General features: G+C 39.3%; 2 protein-coding genes across 2 annotated transcripts; one reads left to right on the top strand and one right to left on the bottom strand.

The window, feature by feature from the left end:
- Positions 1-27: 27 nt before the first annotated feature.
- zgc:113276 (uncharacterized protein LOC553748 homolog) lies at positions 28-6,439 on the bottom strand. Its single transcript, XM_031306546.2, has 10 exons — positions 6,305-6,439; positions 5,506-5,713; positions 2,873-3,066; positions 2,559-2,774; positions 1,637-2,024; positions 1,254-1,375; positions 912-1,151; positions 635-796; positions 445-534; positions 28-363 (listed from the first exon to the last, which is right to left on the bottom strand). Exons 2-10 carry the CDS (start codon positions 5,711-5,713, stop codon positions 193-195), a joined length of 1,791 nt encoding a protein of 596 aa, XP_031162406.2. The 5' UTR covers positions 6,305-6,439; the 3' UTR covers positions 28-192.
- Positions 6,440-8,249: 1,810 nt separating this feature from the next.
- il1fma (interleukin-1 family member A) lies at positions 8,250-14,267 on the top strand. Its single transcript, XM_031306368.1, has 8 exons — positions 8,250-8,379; positions 8,495-8,607; positions 9,316-9,412; positions 10,508-10,883; positions 11,371-11,496; positions 11,610-11,749; positions 13,348-13,557; positions 13,927-14,267. Exons 1-8 carry the CDS (start codon positions 8,368-8,370, stop codon positions 13,936-13,938), a joined length of 1,086 nt encoding a protein of 361 aa, XP_031162228.1. The 5' UTR covers positions 8,250-8,367; the 3' UTR covers positions 13,939-14,267.
- The last annotated feature ends 71 nt before the right edge of the window (positions 14,268-14,338 follow it).

Genomic DNA, 14,338 nt, shown 5'->3' with positions numbered 1-14,338 from the left:
AAAAACGACTGATTTGGATGAACGTGTGTTTATTTAAAATACAATTGTTATCCCCCAAAAAAGTGAGTTTCACAGGTTTCACTGCAGTTATTTAAGTGCAATCCATTTAATCAAGCCCACATAGTAGGCCAACAAGAATATTAGACTGCTCACACACACGTGCATCTCAGTTCTTCGGGCTATATTGTAAAGTTAAAGCCATAAAAGGCCTTGCATCTGTTTAATATATTCTTCAGTTTTAGATTTCTCCCCACTCAGTTCAGAAGCCTCTGCATTGTCCTGTTGCTGACGGCGCATGATGTCTTTGGTGATTCGCATGCTGGCAGCCTGTCCGCCGGCCAGGTTGACTGCATGAGGTCCAACCTGTGTGTGGGGAAAATAATGGTACAGATTGTTGGTGAGACCTATATTTTTGTAACCCAAACCACCCCAAAAAATACCTACCTGAAGAGCGGTGTACTGCCCCATCAGGTAGAGCGGGCACCCTTCTGCCCACTGTAAGCTTTCTGATATGCACGGCCAACCGTCTATCACCTTCATGGAGGGACAAGCCGGACACATTTTATGCATCTATTAGTGTCGCCTTGTTCAGATTACATCATGAAAAATGTATAAATTTGCATATCCAACCCACCTGAATGGGGAATTCCTTCATCACCTCAGAAAGCAATGGGTCCTGGTTGACGTCAAGTTTGCAGCCGGTGGCGAGCCAGATCATATCTCCAGTCCAGTGGTCCCCTGTGCTGAGGGAGAGACTCCAGGCCTGGCCCCTGTAGCACCAGCTTGCCTCACTCACCTGGCCAGTTGCATGCATTCAGATTAAAAAAAAAACTTTCACGTACCTCACCACATCTCATCTCAATCACTACACCCTCAACCTTACACCCTGTAGGATGCACATGTGCCATTACCTGACAGTATGTCTTCACGTCCACCTGTCCAGTCAATATGAAAGGCTGTAGGTGGATGTAGGCCTCCGGGGTGACGGCACCTCCTTTCCTCGCCTGGCGAATCATAGCCAGCCGTTTGTGGAGACTCCGTTCATTATAGAACTGCCGCAGGTAAGCTTGGCCATCCATCTTGATGCCGTGCTCCACGTGGGAGTAACGACCCACCAGGCTCTCCACGTCACCCACGTCAAACTGCTTTAACTGCAGAAGAAACAATGAGGACGGATTGTTTGTTGGAGGCAGACAGACAGGTATGTCGACAGTCATGGTTGGTCTACATGCAGTTTCACACTGTCACTAGACCTGGAGGTGCTTCCTCATGACCCATGTCACCTGGCTGGCACCTTGCTGCAGGGCAATTGAGACCACATGAGCGCTGGTCAGACCTCCACCAACTACCATTACTTTCTGCCCTGCCTCACACACTACACACACATATGCATACAGTACAGTACTTGTAAAGGAAAGTGTTGCAGTGAGGATGGGAGTCAAATAGCCTTTGAAGTCTGCAGAAGCACAGAAGGTGAAAGCAAAGTATTGTTGAATATTCTGACAAAAACACTGGCAATGGGACATTACATTTTATATCAATTATCCTCCTGGACAAATGCTTAAACAGTGTTTTGCTGCAAAGCTTTTCTGTATTATTGTGATGTTACATAACCCTTAGAGGAAATCTGACTCACCTTGAGTGGAAAAAGTCTCTTTCTGTCGCTGATTATCTGTGTCTTTAAGTTTTTGCCGAGCAGTTGGCAGGTTGTGCATGAGGTGCACTGTGTGTTGCAAACGCTCCTCTGGGTAGCGCTCTGCAATGCTTTTCACCCACTGAGGGATGTTTGCCATCTGGGCACGGGTTGGACCCGTCGCCATAATGACCTGGCAGGCTTTTAGGATGATGCCATCTTGAAGTTGGACTTGAAAATACTTCACTCTCTTCCTTTCAGTCCCTCTCATGGCCTCACCCTCTTTTATCCAGTTAGCCTCTTCTTTCACCTCTTCCTTTTCCTCAATCACAGGCGTGATGTGCTCCACTGTTCCCTTCACTAGCACCTTGTCCAAGTTGCATCTCTCCACCTGCATGTTCAGATTCATTAAATCAGGAAATAGCAGTGCTCAGAATTAGGTGCTCATGCTGCTTGAAGGACAATGTTGGCATTAGTTCATGTTATATGTTCATGTGTTTGTCCATCCCTCAATACTTTCCCTGCCCTGTGTGCGGTACTCAGCCACAATCCCCTTCGTTCCTACTGAATACTTAAATCTTTACGAGTCACAGATATATAGTTTTTTGTGTCATCTTATATATATAATATAATGCCATTGTTTAAGATATTGTTTAATACAAGCATGTAATTATATGTTCTTTCTATATTTTTAAATATTTAACTCCAAAGTTAGTTAAACTACAACATAAGTTATTTAGATGCAGATTTGCATGCTTTTGGGTACCTCTTTATTCAGTAAAGTAACATTGTAACATCATTGTAACATTAAACCATGCGGAACAGACAGACACACACACACACACACACACACGCACACACACACACACACACACACACACACACACACACACACACACACACATATATATATACTGTGTCCTACCTGATCTTTAAAGAAATCCACACTAAGTTTGGTTCCTGGCAGACTGAAGGATAAACTCTTCTTGAGTGTTGAGGTGATGTTGAGACGTTTCCTCTCCTTCCTGCCGAGCCTCATATCATTGAAAAATGCATTTTTGTCCAGAATATAAACCTGGTCTGGAAGACTGTAAAGCTCCGCTGAACGACCAGACTTTAAAACAAACTCCTGCAGCGCTTTCTGACAAAGAAAACATACAGGCATGTGCTTATTTACGATCACATTGTAAAAGCACTTTCCTTGCCTCTACTTCAGGAGAGGAAGTTGGGTGTGTTTACCTTATTGAGAGGGTCTGTGTGCACCAGTGTGTGTGAGCGCAGATGAGGGATGTTCAGAGCTGTGAACTGGCTCTCCCACAGAGTGGTCCACTCACCATAGGAATCTACCACTCGGAGATTCAGCAGGGGGCAATTGACCCTCTCTGATATCGTTGACTTTGCTAGTCGATCCTCCAGTGTCAGGCCTGCAGAGACTACACACAAACCACATATAAACTGAACTGTAAGGCCGGCCACATTCTGTAGGGAGCAAAGCGGTTTGTTTGCGGTTTGTCATATACATGTCAAAATGAAGAAGTAGGTCTACTAACAAGACAAGGGTTCTCTTTGTTAAGGTAGCTTGGTTCCTGGTTTCAGAACTCTAGTTCACTGCCTCCATCTCAGACTGCAATTCAAATTTAATGAATGAAAGAAGTATATATATATAATAATTTACACTTTATTAATCCCACAAGGGAAATTACAATGTTTCATTCAGTCTAACTATACCTAATGCTAATGCTAAGCATTTCATACGAAATCAAAATGATGACTTAAATCAAGATTACGTCAGGATTATTAGAAACTAATAAGAATTCAGTATTAAGGCTGCATTAAAAAAGTGGTGAAAAAAACAACCCTCTCAAAAGTTAAAACTCAAGTTAACTTGATACGCAACCCGACATCAACGTACCGGGGATCAGACAAAACACAATGAAGACACAAATGGGCCATTCACAGTAAGTAATAAAAGTAATTGCCAGCTGCAGTAAAGTAACTTACTAAATTAAAATGATTTGAGACAAAGTCTAAATAATGAGAAAGTCTAACTAAGTTATCATTTCCATGACTAATTCATAATTTAAATTATAATTTAGTAAGTCCAAAATGTAGCAGTTTTGCCTATTTTATGAATTTAATGTACTTGCATGACTCTTGCAATTTGTCTGTTATCTTAATGGTTGATTGCATTTATTGTAAGTCGCTTTGGATAAAAGTGTCAGCTAAATTAATGCAATGTCAAGGTAACTTTATTAATACCTGAAGGTTCAGTTCAGTTTATTCTTTGTCCAAAAAGGGCAATTTGTATGCAGCAGGAAGACCTCACATGAAGAATATACAACACAAACCACACAACAATTAGAAGGTAGATTTGGTTTAGGCCTACAGTGGGTGTTAAGTGGATCAGCCTCCTTTTACACACACACACACACACACACACACACACACACACACACACACACACACACACACACACACACACACACACACACACACACACACACACACACACACACACACACACACACACACACACACACACACATACAATCAACAGCAGACTGTAGGATATAACGTGACAAAGAGACAACATTGCTCATTTCTAATAAAATACAATAAATGAATAGTTCTGCAGGCCAAATAAAGAAATAAAAATAAACAAGCCAGCGGACCTGTATTGCTACTACTTATTTAATATACGTATAGCCACTGGGACAAAGCTGTTTCTGTATCGCTTAGTTTTACAGGCTGGTACTATATACCTGATGGTAGGAGCTGAAATTCACTTTACACACTATGTAAAGTGGTCTTTCAAAATAGTTCCAGTTATCTTTTGTAACTGTTTAGAATACAGTGATTCTGGGTTGAGCTGTGGCTTTCCTATCAGCTTACTGGACCACTTCACAATTTGATTCAGACAGTTCCTTTTTTTAAGACAAGTTCCCTAACCCTAACACCAGACAAAAAGACAAAACGGATTCAATAAAAGCATGATGAATTAGGGTCATCAAGGTTCTGTCAATGTGGAGGGAGGACAGTTTTCTCCGGCAAAACAATCGCTGGTTTCCCTTTTTATACACAACGTCACAGTTTGCCTTAAAAGTCAGTTTCCTGTCAGTGATCGTTCCAAGATATTAGTAGGTTTCAATTTTGAGTTAAGTTGTGAGAAACTAATAAGAAACGATGACTTACTACAAGATATGAGATAATAATTGACTTCAATTGACTCGGTTTATGAGATAATAACTAGAAATTATGACTTTTTTATAGGAGATACTAATTTAAAAATAGGGCTTCACCTAACGATTATTTTCATTATCGATTAATCTGTCAATTACATAATTAATAGTTTGGCCAATAAAGATATGTCAAAAAACACAAACAAATATTTATCAGAATCTTCCAGAGCCCAAATTAACATCTTCAAAAAAGCTTGTTTTATCCGATCAACAATCTAAAACCCAAGTCATTGTAGCTTTGCCATTTTAGCTCCAACCCTTTGGAAGCTCCTCCCTCAGTCTGTCAGGTCTGCTGAATCTCTGGACTGTTTTAAACGTTTTTTTAAAACCCACCTTTAGACATTAGCCTTCATGTGATGGGCTACACACCTTTTATGCTGTATTTTAAAATGTATTTTGTAATTCATGTTTATTCTTATTTATTTCTTCATATGTATTGGGCATGTCTCTAACTGTGTGTGTTTTAAAAGTGCTATATAAATAAAGTGTTAATTACTTAGAGAAGAGCAGTGAATCCTCACAATTTAGAAACTAGATGTTTGACATGTTTTTCATGATGTATGATAATCAGTCAAAATGATCAAATTGTATCTCATAATTATGATTTAGTGAATAAAATCAAGCACACGGTACCGGCTGTCGCCCTCCTCTTCTTCTTGCCACTGCAGCGTTTGTTGTTGGATGTTTCTGGGTTTGTCTGAGGCCTTGGAGGGTCCGAGAGGGAGAGGGGCAAGTCATGTCTGGGTTCTGAATTTGGATCAGGGTCAGGGTTTGATAGCAAGCTAGCTAGGGTCAAGGCATGAGGGCCAGCCCCTATTATTAACACATCCAGTATCACCATCTGAAACACACACACAAAGACACAACAGCGTTGTGCCGCATACAGTTAAAAACCAGCATGGGAAGCTTTACTACTTTCAAAGCCTGTTGTGTAACCACAGTTAGTTCCTTAAACTGTAACATTTCACTCTCACTCAATTGTGGTTTACTTTTATAGATCAGTGGATAGTTAAAAGATGGTTTACAATGACAAGAGCTTGCATTTGATCTTGACTCTGCCAACCATCCGGTTGCCAGCTGTCATTTTGCCAGATTTCGTGCCATCTGCAGGGATTTGAAGTGGCTATTAGTCCGCTTCTCTAATTTCTGGGCTCCTCTCTATAAGTTGTTCCTAAGACTCAAAACTATAGATTTCAATTTCACACAATACAGTGTGACCAAGCTCCATCTGATAAGTTGAACTGACTTAAACTTTTAACTGTTTATCATCCAATGCCCACACCAGTGTTAAAACAAGTGGAATGCACAGCAGTGGTCAACATTACTCAACACCTTCTTCAGCTGCTACAATGATTTATTTTTTTTCTCAGCAGTCAGACACACACGTCATGCAGAATATACAGTACAATGGATGTTCAGTGCATTACAGTACCTGGTTGAGTTTGGATTGTCAAGTTGTGCCAGCTTCTGAGACCTTGGAAACAGTGCTGCAGTGCAGTCACAGACCTGAAAGTTTGCGACCTGAAGGTTTGCGACAGTGGCGTGTGCTTCTCATGTAACTCAATCCACCTCAGCGTCTACAGATTTAGCTGACTTCACTGGCTCGACAGGGAACGCTGGAAATAGCTTCAGTGTGTGTGTGTGTGTGTGTGTGTGTGTGTGTGTGTGTGTGTGTGCTTGTATACGTTTAGTAAAACAACTCCCCCAATATGAAAACAATAAATGTTGCTGCACACAGACTACTGTAACAAAACCTATTTTCTTTCTCTTGTTTTCCTTTATTTAACCAGGTAAAAGTCTCATTGAGATAAAAAAAATATCTTAAAAAACAACACAAACAACGAGGCAACTGTGATATGCTAGAAAGGAATTTAAATAACATCTAGTAAATGGAAAAGTTTGACATTTTGGGAAATACTCATTTTAACTCTTTCTACTTTCTCTTTTTTTTCTCAATTTTTTGCTGAGAATTTGATGAGAAGATAAATAACGCTCACATACAGTATCCGTCCTGCAGCTACATCTACCAACTTACCATGACAACAAGACTTAGTTAAGCCAAGAAATAGTCAATTAAGTTTTTGTATGCATTAAACAAACAGAGTATACATGTTCATTAGTGAGCTGGTAGAGGTCATCAGAGGTGCTGAAAGGTAGATTTTTGTTATCTTTGGGCAGAGCCAGGCTAGTTGTCTCCCCCTGTTTACAGTCTTAGTGCTAAGCTAAGCTAACTGGCTGCTGGCTGGAGCTCTCCTGGCTGTGTCAATGTTTCAGTGGGAGGAGGCAGCACAATTACATGTACGCTGTGTTGTTTTTTTACCCCTATTAGTTCTATGGAGCAATTTTCTTTTTACAAATGTGATACTTTTGTTTGTATTGTGCACATGCAAGCATGCAGACAAATTCTCAACTGAGATGGGCAATAAAGTAAATCAAATCGAATTTAACGCATGCAGCATGATTCACATTCTGATGCATTGCTGTAGGTTATACAGTATATAAAGGAGTTACAATTAGCACAAGCTGAAACATCTACAGCAGCAAAATGCAACATACATTAATGCAGCAGGGATATTAATCGAGAAACATCATATATAATATAAAACACTGACAGGGAATATTTTACTCCACAGTGAGTACTTTTACTTTTGATAGTAGCCTACAATTTGCTGATAATGCGGACATACTTTTATTTAAGTAAGGTTTTGAATGCAGAACTTTTACCTGTAGTGGAGTATTTTCACATTGTGGTATTAGACCTTTTACTTCCACCACTACGTGTACAGAATAAAACATTTCTTGGACATGTGCACTCAAAAAAGCAGATCAGTGTTATTTAATAAAGTAAAAACAAAAGCTGTACAAGCATTTTTTGTTTGCTATATTTACCTTGTAAAATATAAATAAAATACCACCCTGACAAAATGTGACAGTGACCATTATGAAGAGAGGTTAATTATCACTTCCGTTTCTAGTTGGATAGTTAATTATTGAACCACACATAGTACACATTTGTATCCACTGTGGAGCAATTAACTGTTAAAGAGGAAGTAATTTTCTTCCATTAGTTCCCATGTCAAATGTGACAGGCTGTAAAACAAATGGTTGCCATTTCCTTTTCTCTCTGTTTAGGGTTTTATGTTTGACAGTTACTGTAGTATAGCTGTCAGGGTATTAGTATTGTTAAAAAATTAAGGAAGTAAACATCCATAACAACAAAATAAATTGTGTGTGAACTCAGGAACTCTCACATCTCTCTCCTCAAGTTCTGTTTTCTAAATACATTCTACCCAGTGTCCCCTTTTGCATTTAAGATTTACTAATCTTCATTCACTTCCTCTTTTGACATTCACTGCTGTGTCATTGGATCCTCAGTCCTACTTCCCCTTCTGATCATGCAAAAGCTGAAGCACAAACCCACTGAAGGCTATTAAAGACCGGCACTGTTACTGATGTCAGTCTTTGGCATTATCAGCAGCGGACACTGTTAGCACCATGGATCTGAAGGTGGGTGACAAAATCTTTAAAGATTTAAAACCGCTATATGTGAGATACATTTTTAAAAGACATAATTGTGTATATTGGTTGATGTTAAGTCTGTTTATTTATTCCTAAACATCAGGACTCTCTGGTTAAGGGAGGCGTGTTGATCGCCCACCATCTCCACGAAGGAAAGCACCAGTATGATGTGAAAAATGTGATGAAACGAGCGAGTGGAGGAAAAGCATTTGTCAGGTATAACTCAGACAGTGTTTAGCAGACTCAAGTTACTCAGTGACTGACACAGACTAATGTAGCAAAAAAAAAAAATGTTAGTGCTGCAGAATCGAGTATGTGACATCACCTTTTTTTTCAAATAAGCCGTGCAAAAGCCAGTGAAAAAGAGAATAGAAAAAAAAAAGAAAATAAATACACACGTTTAAGTGAAATAACCAAAACTGTTCCAACTTTGGCAGAAAACGTATTAACGTAGGACCCCATTACTCATATTAAGAAACTGATAGAGAAAATACATTTTCAGGGGCTTTATTTAACGTAACTTACTAACTATTCAACGTATTTCTCACTTTCTAAGAGGTCATTAATTCTGCAGTTTTAAAGATGTAAAAAAAAAAAAAGTATCCAGATGCTCTGTAGCTCTCTTCTAGAAGTAGGTAAAACTGTACATTATATTGGTTTTCCTGACTTTTAATGAAACTGGATTGACGAAAGACAAGTCTTAGAAAAGAATATATGGGACGCAGAGGCGTAGTAGCATGTTCAGTAGCAACAGTTCTGTAACAAACACAGAAAAGCCTGTTTTACATGAGGAGATACACCAGTGAAATGGATGGATTTTCCCCATTATTGGCTCATTACACATTTTGGTAACATTAATATAGTCATACAACTGAAAACCCTTAATGAAGTATATGCCTTATATACGTTTCTGTTTTTTCTCAGGAGAGGAGACAAGTTGATGCAGATAAACGGCATGGACCTGCAGGATCTCACACCTGAGGAGTTGGCACAATTGTTAGCTAAAGATAATCCAATGCTGGTGAGTTCATGGGCTTCCAGTCTTGCACCCAACACCTTCAAGAGAGAGTTTCTATTTCAGACTCTATTTCAGTCTTTCAGTCGGCGAAGGCTGGAATTATTACATTAAACAATTCTGTTGTTGCTCATTATTTTCAAGGGAACATATCATGAAAAACACACTGTGAAAATAAGACAACCCAGTCAGTTTTTTGATCTGAGTTCAGAAAACATGGGATTCAACAAGCCATTCAGATTTTGCTCCCCTTCATCACATGCTGGCTCATTAGAATACCGCCCCCTATCTGCGTATCTCTTCTTGAGTATTTTAGCTTGAGAACTACCTTTGCAAAGGTGCATTTTTCTCACAAACCAATCAGAGCAGACTGGGATTTTCAGGAAGGGGGCTAAAATAAGAGAGGGTGAATACAAGTAAGCCTACATGAGAAAAATCATGTTTTTGTAAGATTAGGGCATGTACACATGTCCTAACAGAAACCCAAAATACAAGTATGAACCTAAAAATAAGCATGACATGTCTCCTTTAACCGAATAATCCACCATGCCAAACTGTCCTATTGTTATATATTATAAGCCATTTTCTCCAATATACATGTTTGGCTGTCAGAATACACATAAAAAAAAATCCACTTTGAGTCTTTAAACAATAGTTTTTTTTACAATAGTTTTTTTTATCCTGTTAGTAATTTGGATGGATGAAAATAAAACTTGGTGAACTTTGTTGGCATGACATTAACTGTTGAAGTTTAAATTACACCAAAGACTTGACCTGTAACACTGTTTTTATATAACATCACATTGGAGGAAGGAAGGTCAGTCAATTTTCTGCCGAAAAATTACTCAATGTCTTTCGAATAAACAAAGATTTATTATTGCACCATCCGGTCTGCCTGAAGATTCTTTGAATCGACAAATCTAAGAAAATCCACAAGACACTGTTCCTATTTCAGTATTCACCAGAGGAAGGACACACATATTGTAACTTTGACAGTAGCTGGTTGTTTAGGTGTTTTGAGATGGAATTCTCACACAGCCAACAACAGACATACTCAATACTCAATCTGACCCCACATCGTTTTTTATTCCCCCTCTTTAGACGGTGCACAAGGCAAGCAGGATGGAGCACACTGAGCAGTCCTTCCCAGCTGAGGACACTTTACATCCCTTCTCCAAAGAATCCACAATACTCCGATTCAGCATGGAGATGAGGAGGGAGACAGACTTGGAGAATGAAGTGGGTCAGGAGGGAGAAGTAAAGGAGGACGTGGGTATAGAGGAGGACATTTGCCAAGCAGAAAATGAGGTGAATGGGGAGAGGGGGGACCTGCTCATTGTTTCCATGAAGAAAACCAGCATCTCTGTGGTGACAGGGAGGGGCTGCAACAGCGGGAGCCCCTGTAAGGGATGTCATGGGACAGGATGTAACTTTAATGATGTTGTCTTGGTGGCTGAATCCAGCAAGGTGGTGCTTGGTAAGTAAGTTGGGTTTTTAATCGTGTAATTTATTCTACATCCTCATATACATTTATACAGATAGTCTTACTGAGATCTCTTTTTTTTAAAAAACAAAAAAACATAATACAGTCCAGTGACAACCATGGATCTCCAAATACTCTCATTTGAAATTTAGAAAAACTGAAGCATTTTCTGAATGGTTTTAGTGCTACTTCTTAAAAAACTATACAATAAAGCCCTGTTGTAACAGCACTCTTTCTTATCTTACGAAAAGTTGAACCTTGGTAGTACATGTCTTAGACGGATCAAGAAAACATGCATTATGTATTAAAATTAGATTAGAGAGCAGAGATATATATCACTAATGTGTAGTACATCTCCATTCTTTTGGTAAAACCTATAAAATAGCAAGGAATCTATCATCCTTGTCCTGTTTTTTCTTACAAACAGGGTATTAATTATAAACTACATGCTGTTTGTGTGATTATTCCTTGTCACTTTCAGTTCCAAGAGGAGGTGACAGTATGAAACAGATAAAGTCGCTGACGAGTCCAATCGAACATGTGGTCTCTCACTATTACCTGAGAGCTGTCTGTCCGCAAAGCACCGTCTATGCTTCACCCAACCCAGGTTTGTCATTCAGAGCAGCACACAGCGACATTCATTTACAGTAATCACAGATGAGTTTTGGATTTTACTTTTCAATTGATTTGTGTAATTGTTTTCATTTATTTTGTGTTCAGAGGAGATGACCATCTACTACTACAAGTACATCCAAACAAACACTTCCTTTAGAGGAGTGCCAGTGGTCCTAAACTTTAGCAAGACCAACTGCTTCCTCAGGTGCTGCAAGGAAGGACAGAAGGTGTTCCTAAAAGTGGAGGTAATAACTGTTACTGAGTGAGTCAGTTCATGTACACATAGTTAGGTTTAAGGTGCGTCAACCTGACTTGAAATGTATAACAGCTATTAGAATCTAATACCTGTTATATATTCCATCTAATAATTAGATGGATTACCATGAAGTTTGGCATTTATGGCCCCCAGAGGATGAATCCTACTGACTTTAGTGATCCTCTGACCTTTCCTCTAGCGCCACCATGAGGTTCACATTTGTGTTTTTTATTTTTTCCATCATCTGGGAACCATGAATGTAACAGCATGTGAGACAATCCATCTTGTAAATGTTGAGATTGGATTTCACTTGATAAGTTAAAATTTGACCCGCCAGTGGTGTTACTGTCGATGAAAAGTCAGGGGAACACCAAGTTCAGAAGGATACATCCTCATGACACCGTGAATGTCATTTTAATGGTAATTCATTTGAAAGTTGTTGAGATATTTCGGTCTGGATTGAAATTGTTGACTGATCAAAATACAGACCAATACCTGGGCTCAACATGCATTGAGCCAAGAAGCCTTAGTGTCTACAAAATTAACTCTGAATTAAACAATTACTCTTACACCAATGATTGACTCGGACATCAAAATTATTACTTGAAAGACTATATCTCGTCTACAAACCTAAGTGAAAAAATCTTTGTTGGCCAAGCAGCATATTCACAGATAGAGCACATATTTCATATTTAGGCTAGTATCGATTTAATATGTCTACTTAATAATATAATGTTGTAATTAATATGTCAGTAACACTTGTTTTGATGTAGTTTCTCTATGCAGTATCTGTTTAAAGAGAGGGGCAAAGGTAGAAGTTACAGTACAGTCAGATGAGAGTTTCATTATTCGGAATGCAACACACTGAAAATATTTCCCCTCATGGTTGCCTTTTTCAAGGTATTGAAATGTCGTGAAAACAGTCCTTATCCAATTTTATGTTTGCACTTTTTGATTTTTATACACTAATGTGTCTCTATCAAGGCTATCCATCATGTGTTATCACAAATTAGAAACCCAAATCCAAAGTGTAGGATTGGGAATTGGATCTGGGATTTAGGCTACTTGTCAAAAAATGACTTGCTCCCACCTCTGAAACATATGCAGTGGATGCGTTTCATGGACACCGCTACGTAATTAAGTAATAATCAGTAGCAGTCATGCTGGAAGCTCTGTGAGGCTGTACATAGGCACCACGGCGGTTTAAGCTAAATGCTAACATCAGCAGTTAGCATGCTAACTTGCTCAGAGTGGCAATGCTAACATGCTGATGTTTACCAGGTATACTGTTTAATATTTTCACCATCTTAGCTTAGTGTGTTAGCATGCTAACATTTGCTAAATTTTGCTAATAAGCTAATTAGTTCTGCAGGTATTTGGCATATACTGTATATTAAGAGGTATTTATGGACAAATTAAATTTTTGACCTGATTATGGCACTAGAGATTGTTAATTCATTGGGAGTTTAACAAGTTGATTATGATAATTGTGATACTCGCAAGCAAATTAATCATCAGTCATTGCCAGGATGTTGAACAGCCACCTGTTCTCTCTGTGATGGATATCCATGTTTGTTGTTGTTGTAGACATGCGAGAAGCAGAGGCTGAAGACGATCTCCATGAGTGACGAGAGCACCCTCTCCTTCGTCTTCTACATGAAGGCCGACCGGACGAGCCGGCGGAAGTTTGAGTCAGCGCTGCATGGCGGCTGGTTCATCCAAATAGACAACCATTTCGAGTCAGTAGATATGGCAACCCTGGATGGGGGGGCGGGAGATGAATCGTTCCTCTTCCTCATTCAGACTAGAGCTTAGATCGGCCCAAAAAATCAAGCCCGAACCTACCCGAGCCTGAGCACGTTGCGTCCGAGACCGGCCCGGCCCGACACATTAACTGTAATTATGAGCCCGAGCCCGATTTAAACCCGACACTTTTTTAATACGTGGGCCGTTATAACTGACGTTATCAACTACAATTCCGAGTTGTTTGAACTACAGAAATCTGTTTAGAATAATGCAACAAGGACGAAACCTGTAAACTGCGCTGTTTGTTTAGAATGGTTTGTTTAGCCCGGCCCGGCCCGAGGATAGTGGCGGAAACGTGGCGACACGAGGTCGTGTCGGGCTTGGGTCGGACTCGGGCTTGGGCCGAGAATCTAAACTCTAATTCAGACGTGATGGCTGGTCACTTTCATCAGGTGTATTCTCAGTTCTCAGTCAAGTTTACCTTTTAAAATTACCTTGTGGATTTCTATTGTGACTTAATATTAAACAAAAGAAAAACATGAAAGGAGAACTTTTGTGTGACCCACCTGGTCCAGTGACAGAGACCCACGTCACTGTGTCAAATTCTGCTATTGCAGAAGTGCGTAGATATGTATCATACAACCATATCTAATTCAAAATATGTTTTGGGTGTGTGTATAATCACATTTGTTGTTTATGAATGAATATTTTATGTTCAGGGGATGTAACTTTCATTAAAAAAAGCATATATTCAAAATAAAGGTGATGTGATAATAACTTTATTTATACAATTTTCTAATATACATTATTAAGAGATGTTGTGAGCAAAATT

The sequence above is a fragment of the Sander lucioperca genome, chromosome 3 (genome assembly GCF_008315115.2).
Source record: "Sander lucioperca isolate FBNREF2018 chromosome 3, SLUC_FBN_1.2, whole genome shotgun sequence".
Lineage (NCBI taxonomy): Eukaryota > Metazoa > Chordata > Actinopteri > Perciformes > Percidae > Sander > Sander lucioperca.
The sequence above is the reverse complement of the archived record's forward strand: the minus strand, read 5'-3'. Positions and strand labels throughout refer to the sequence as shown.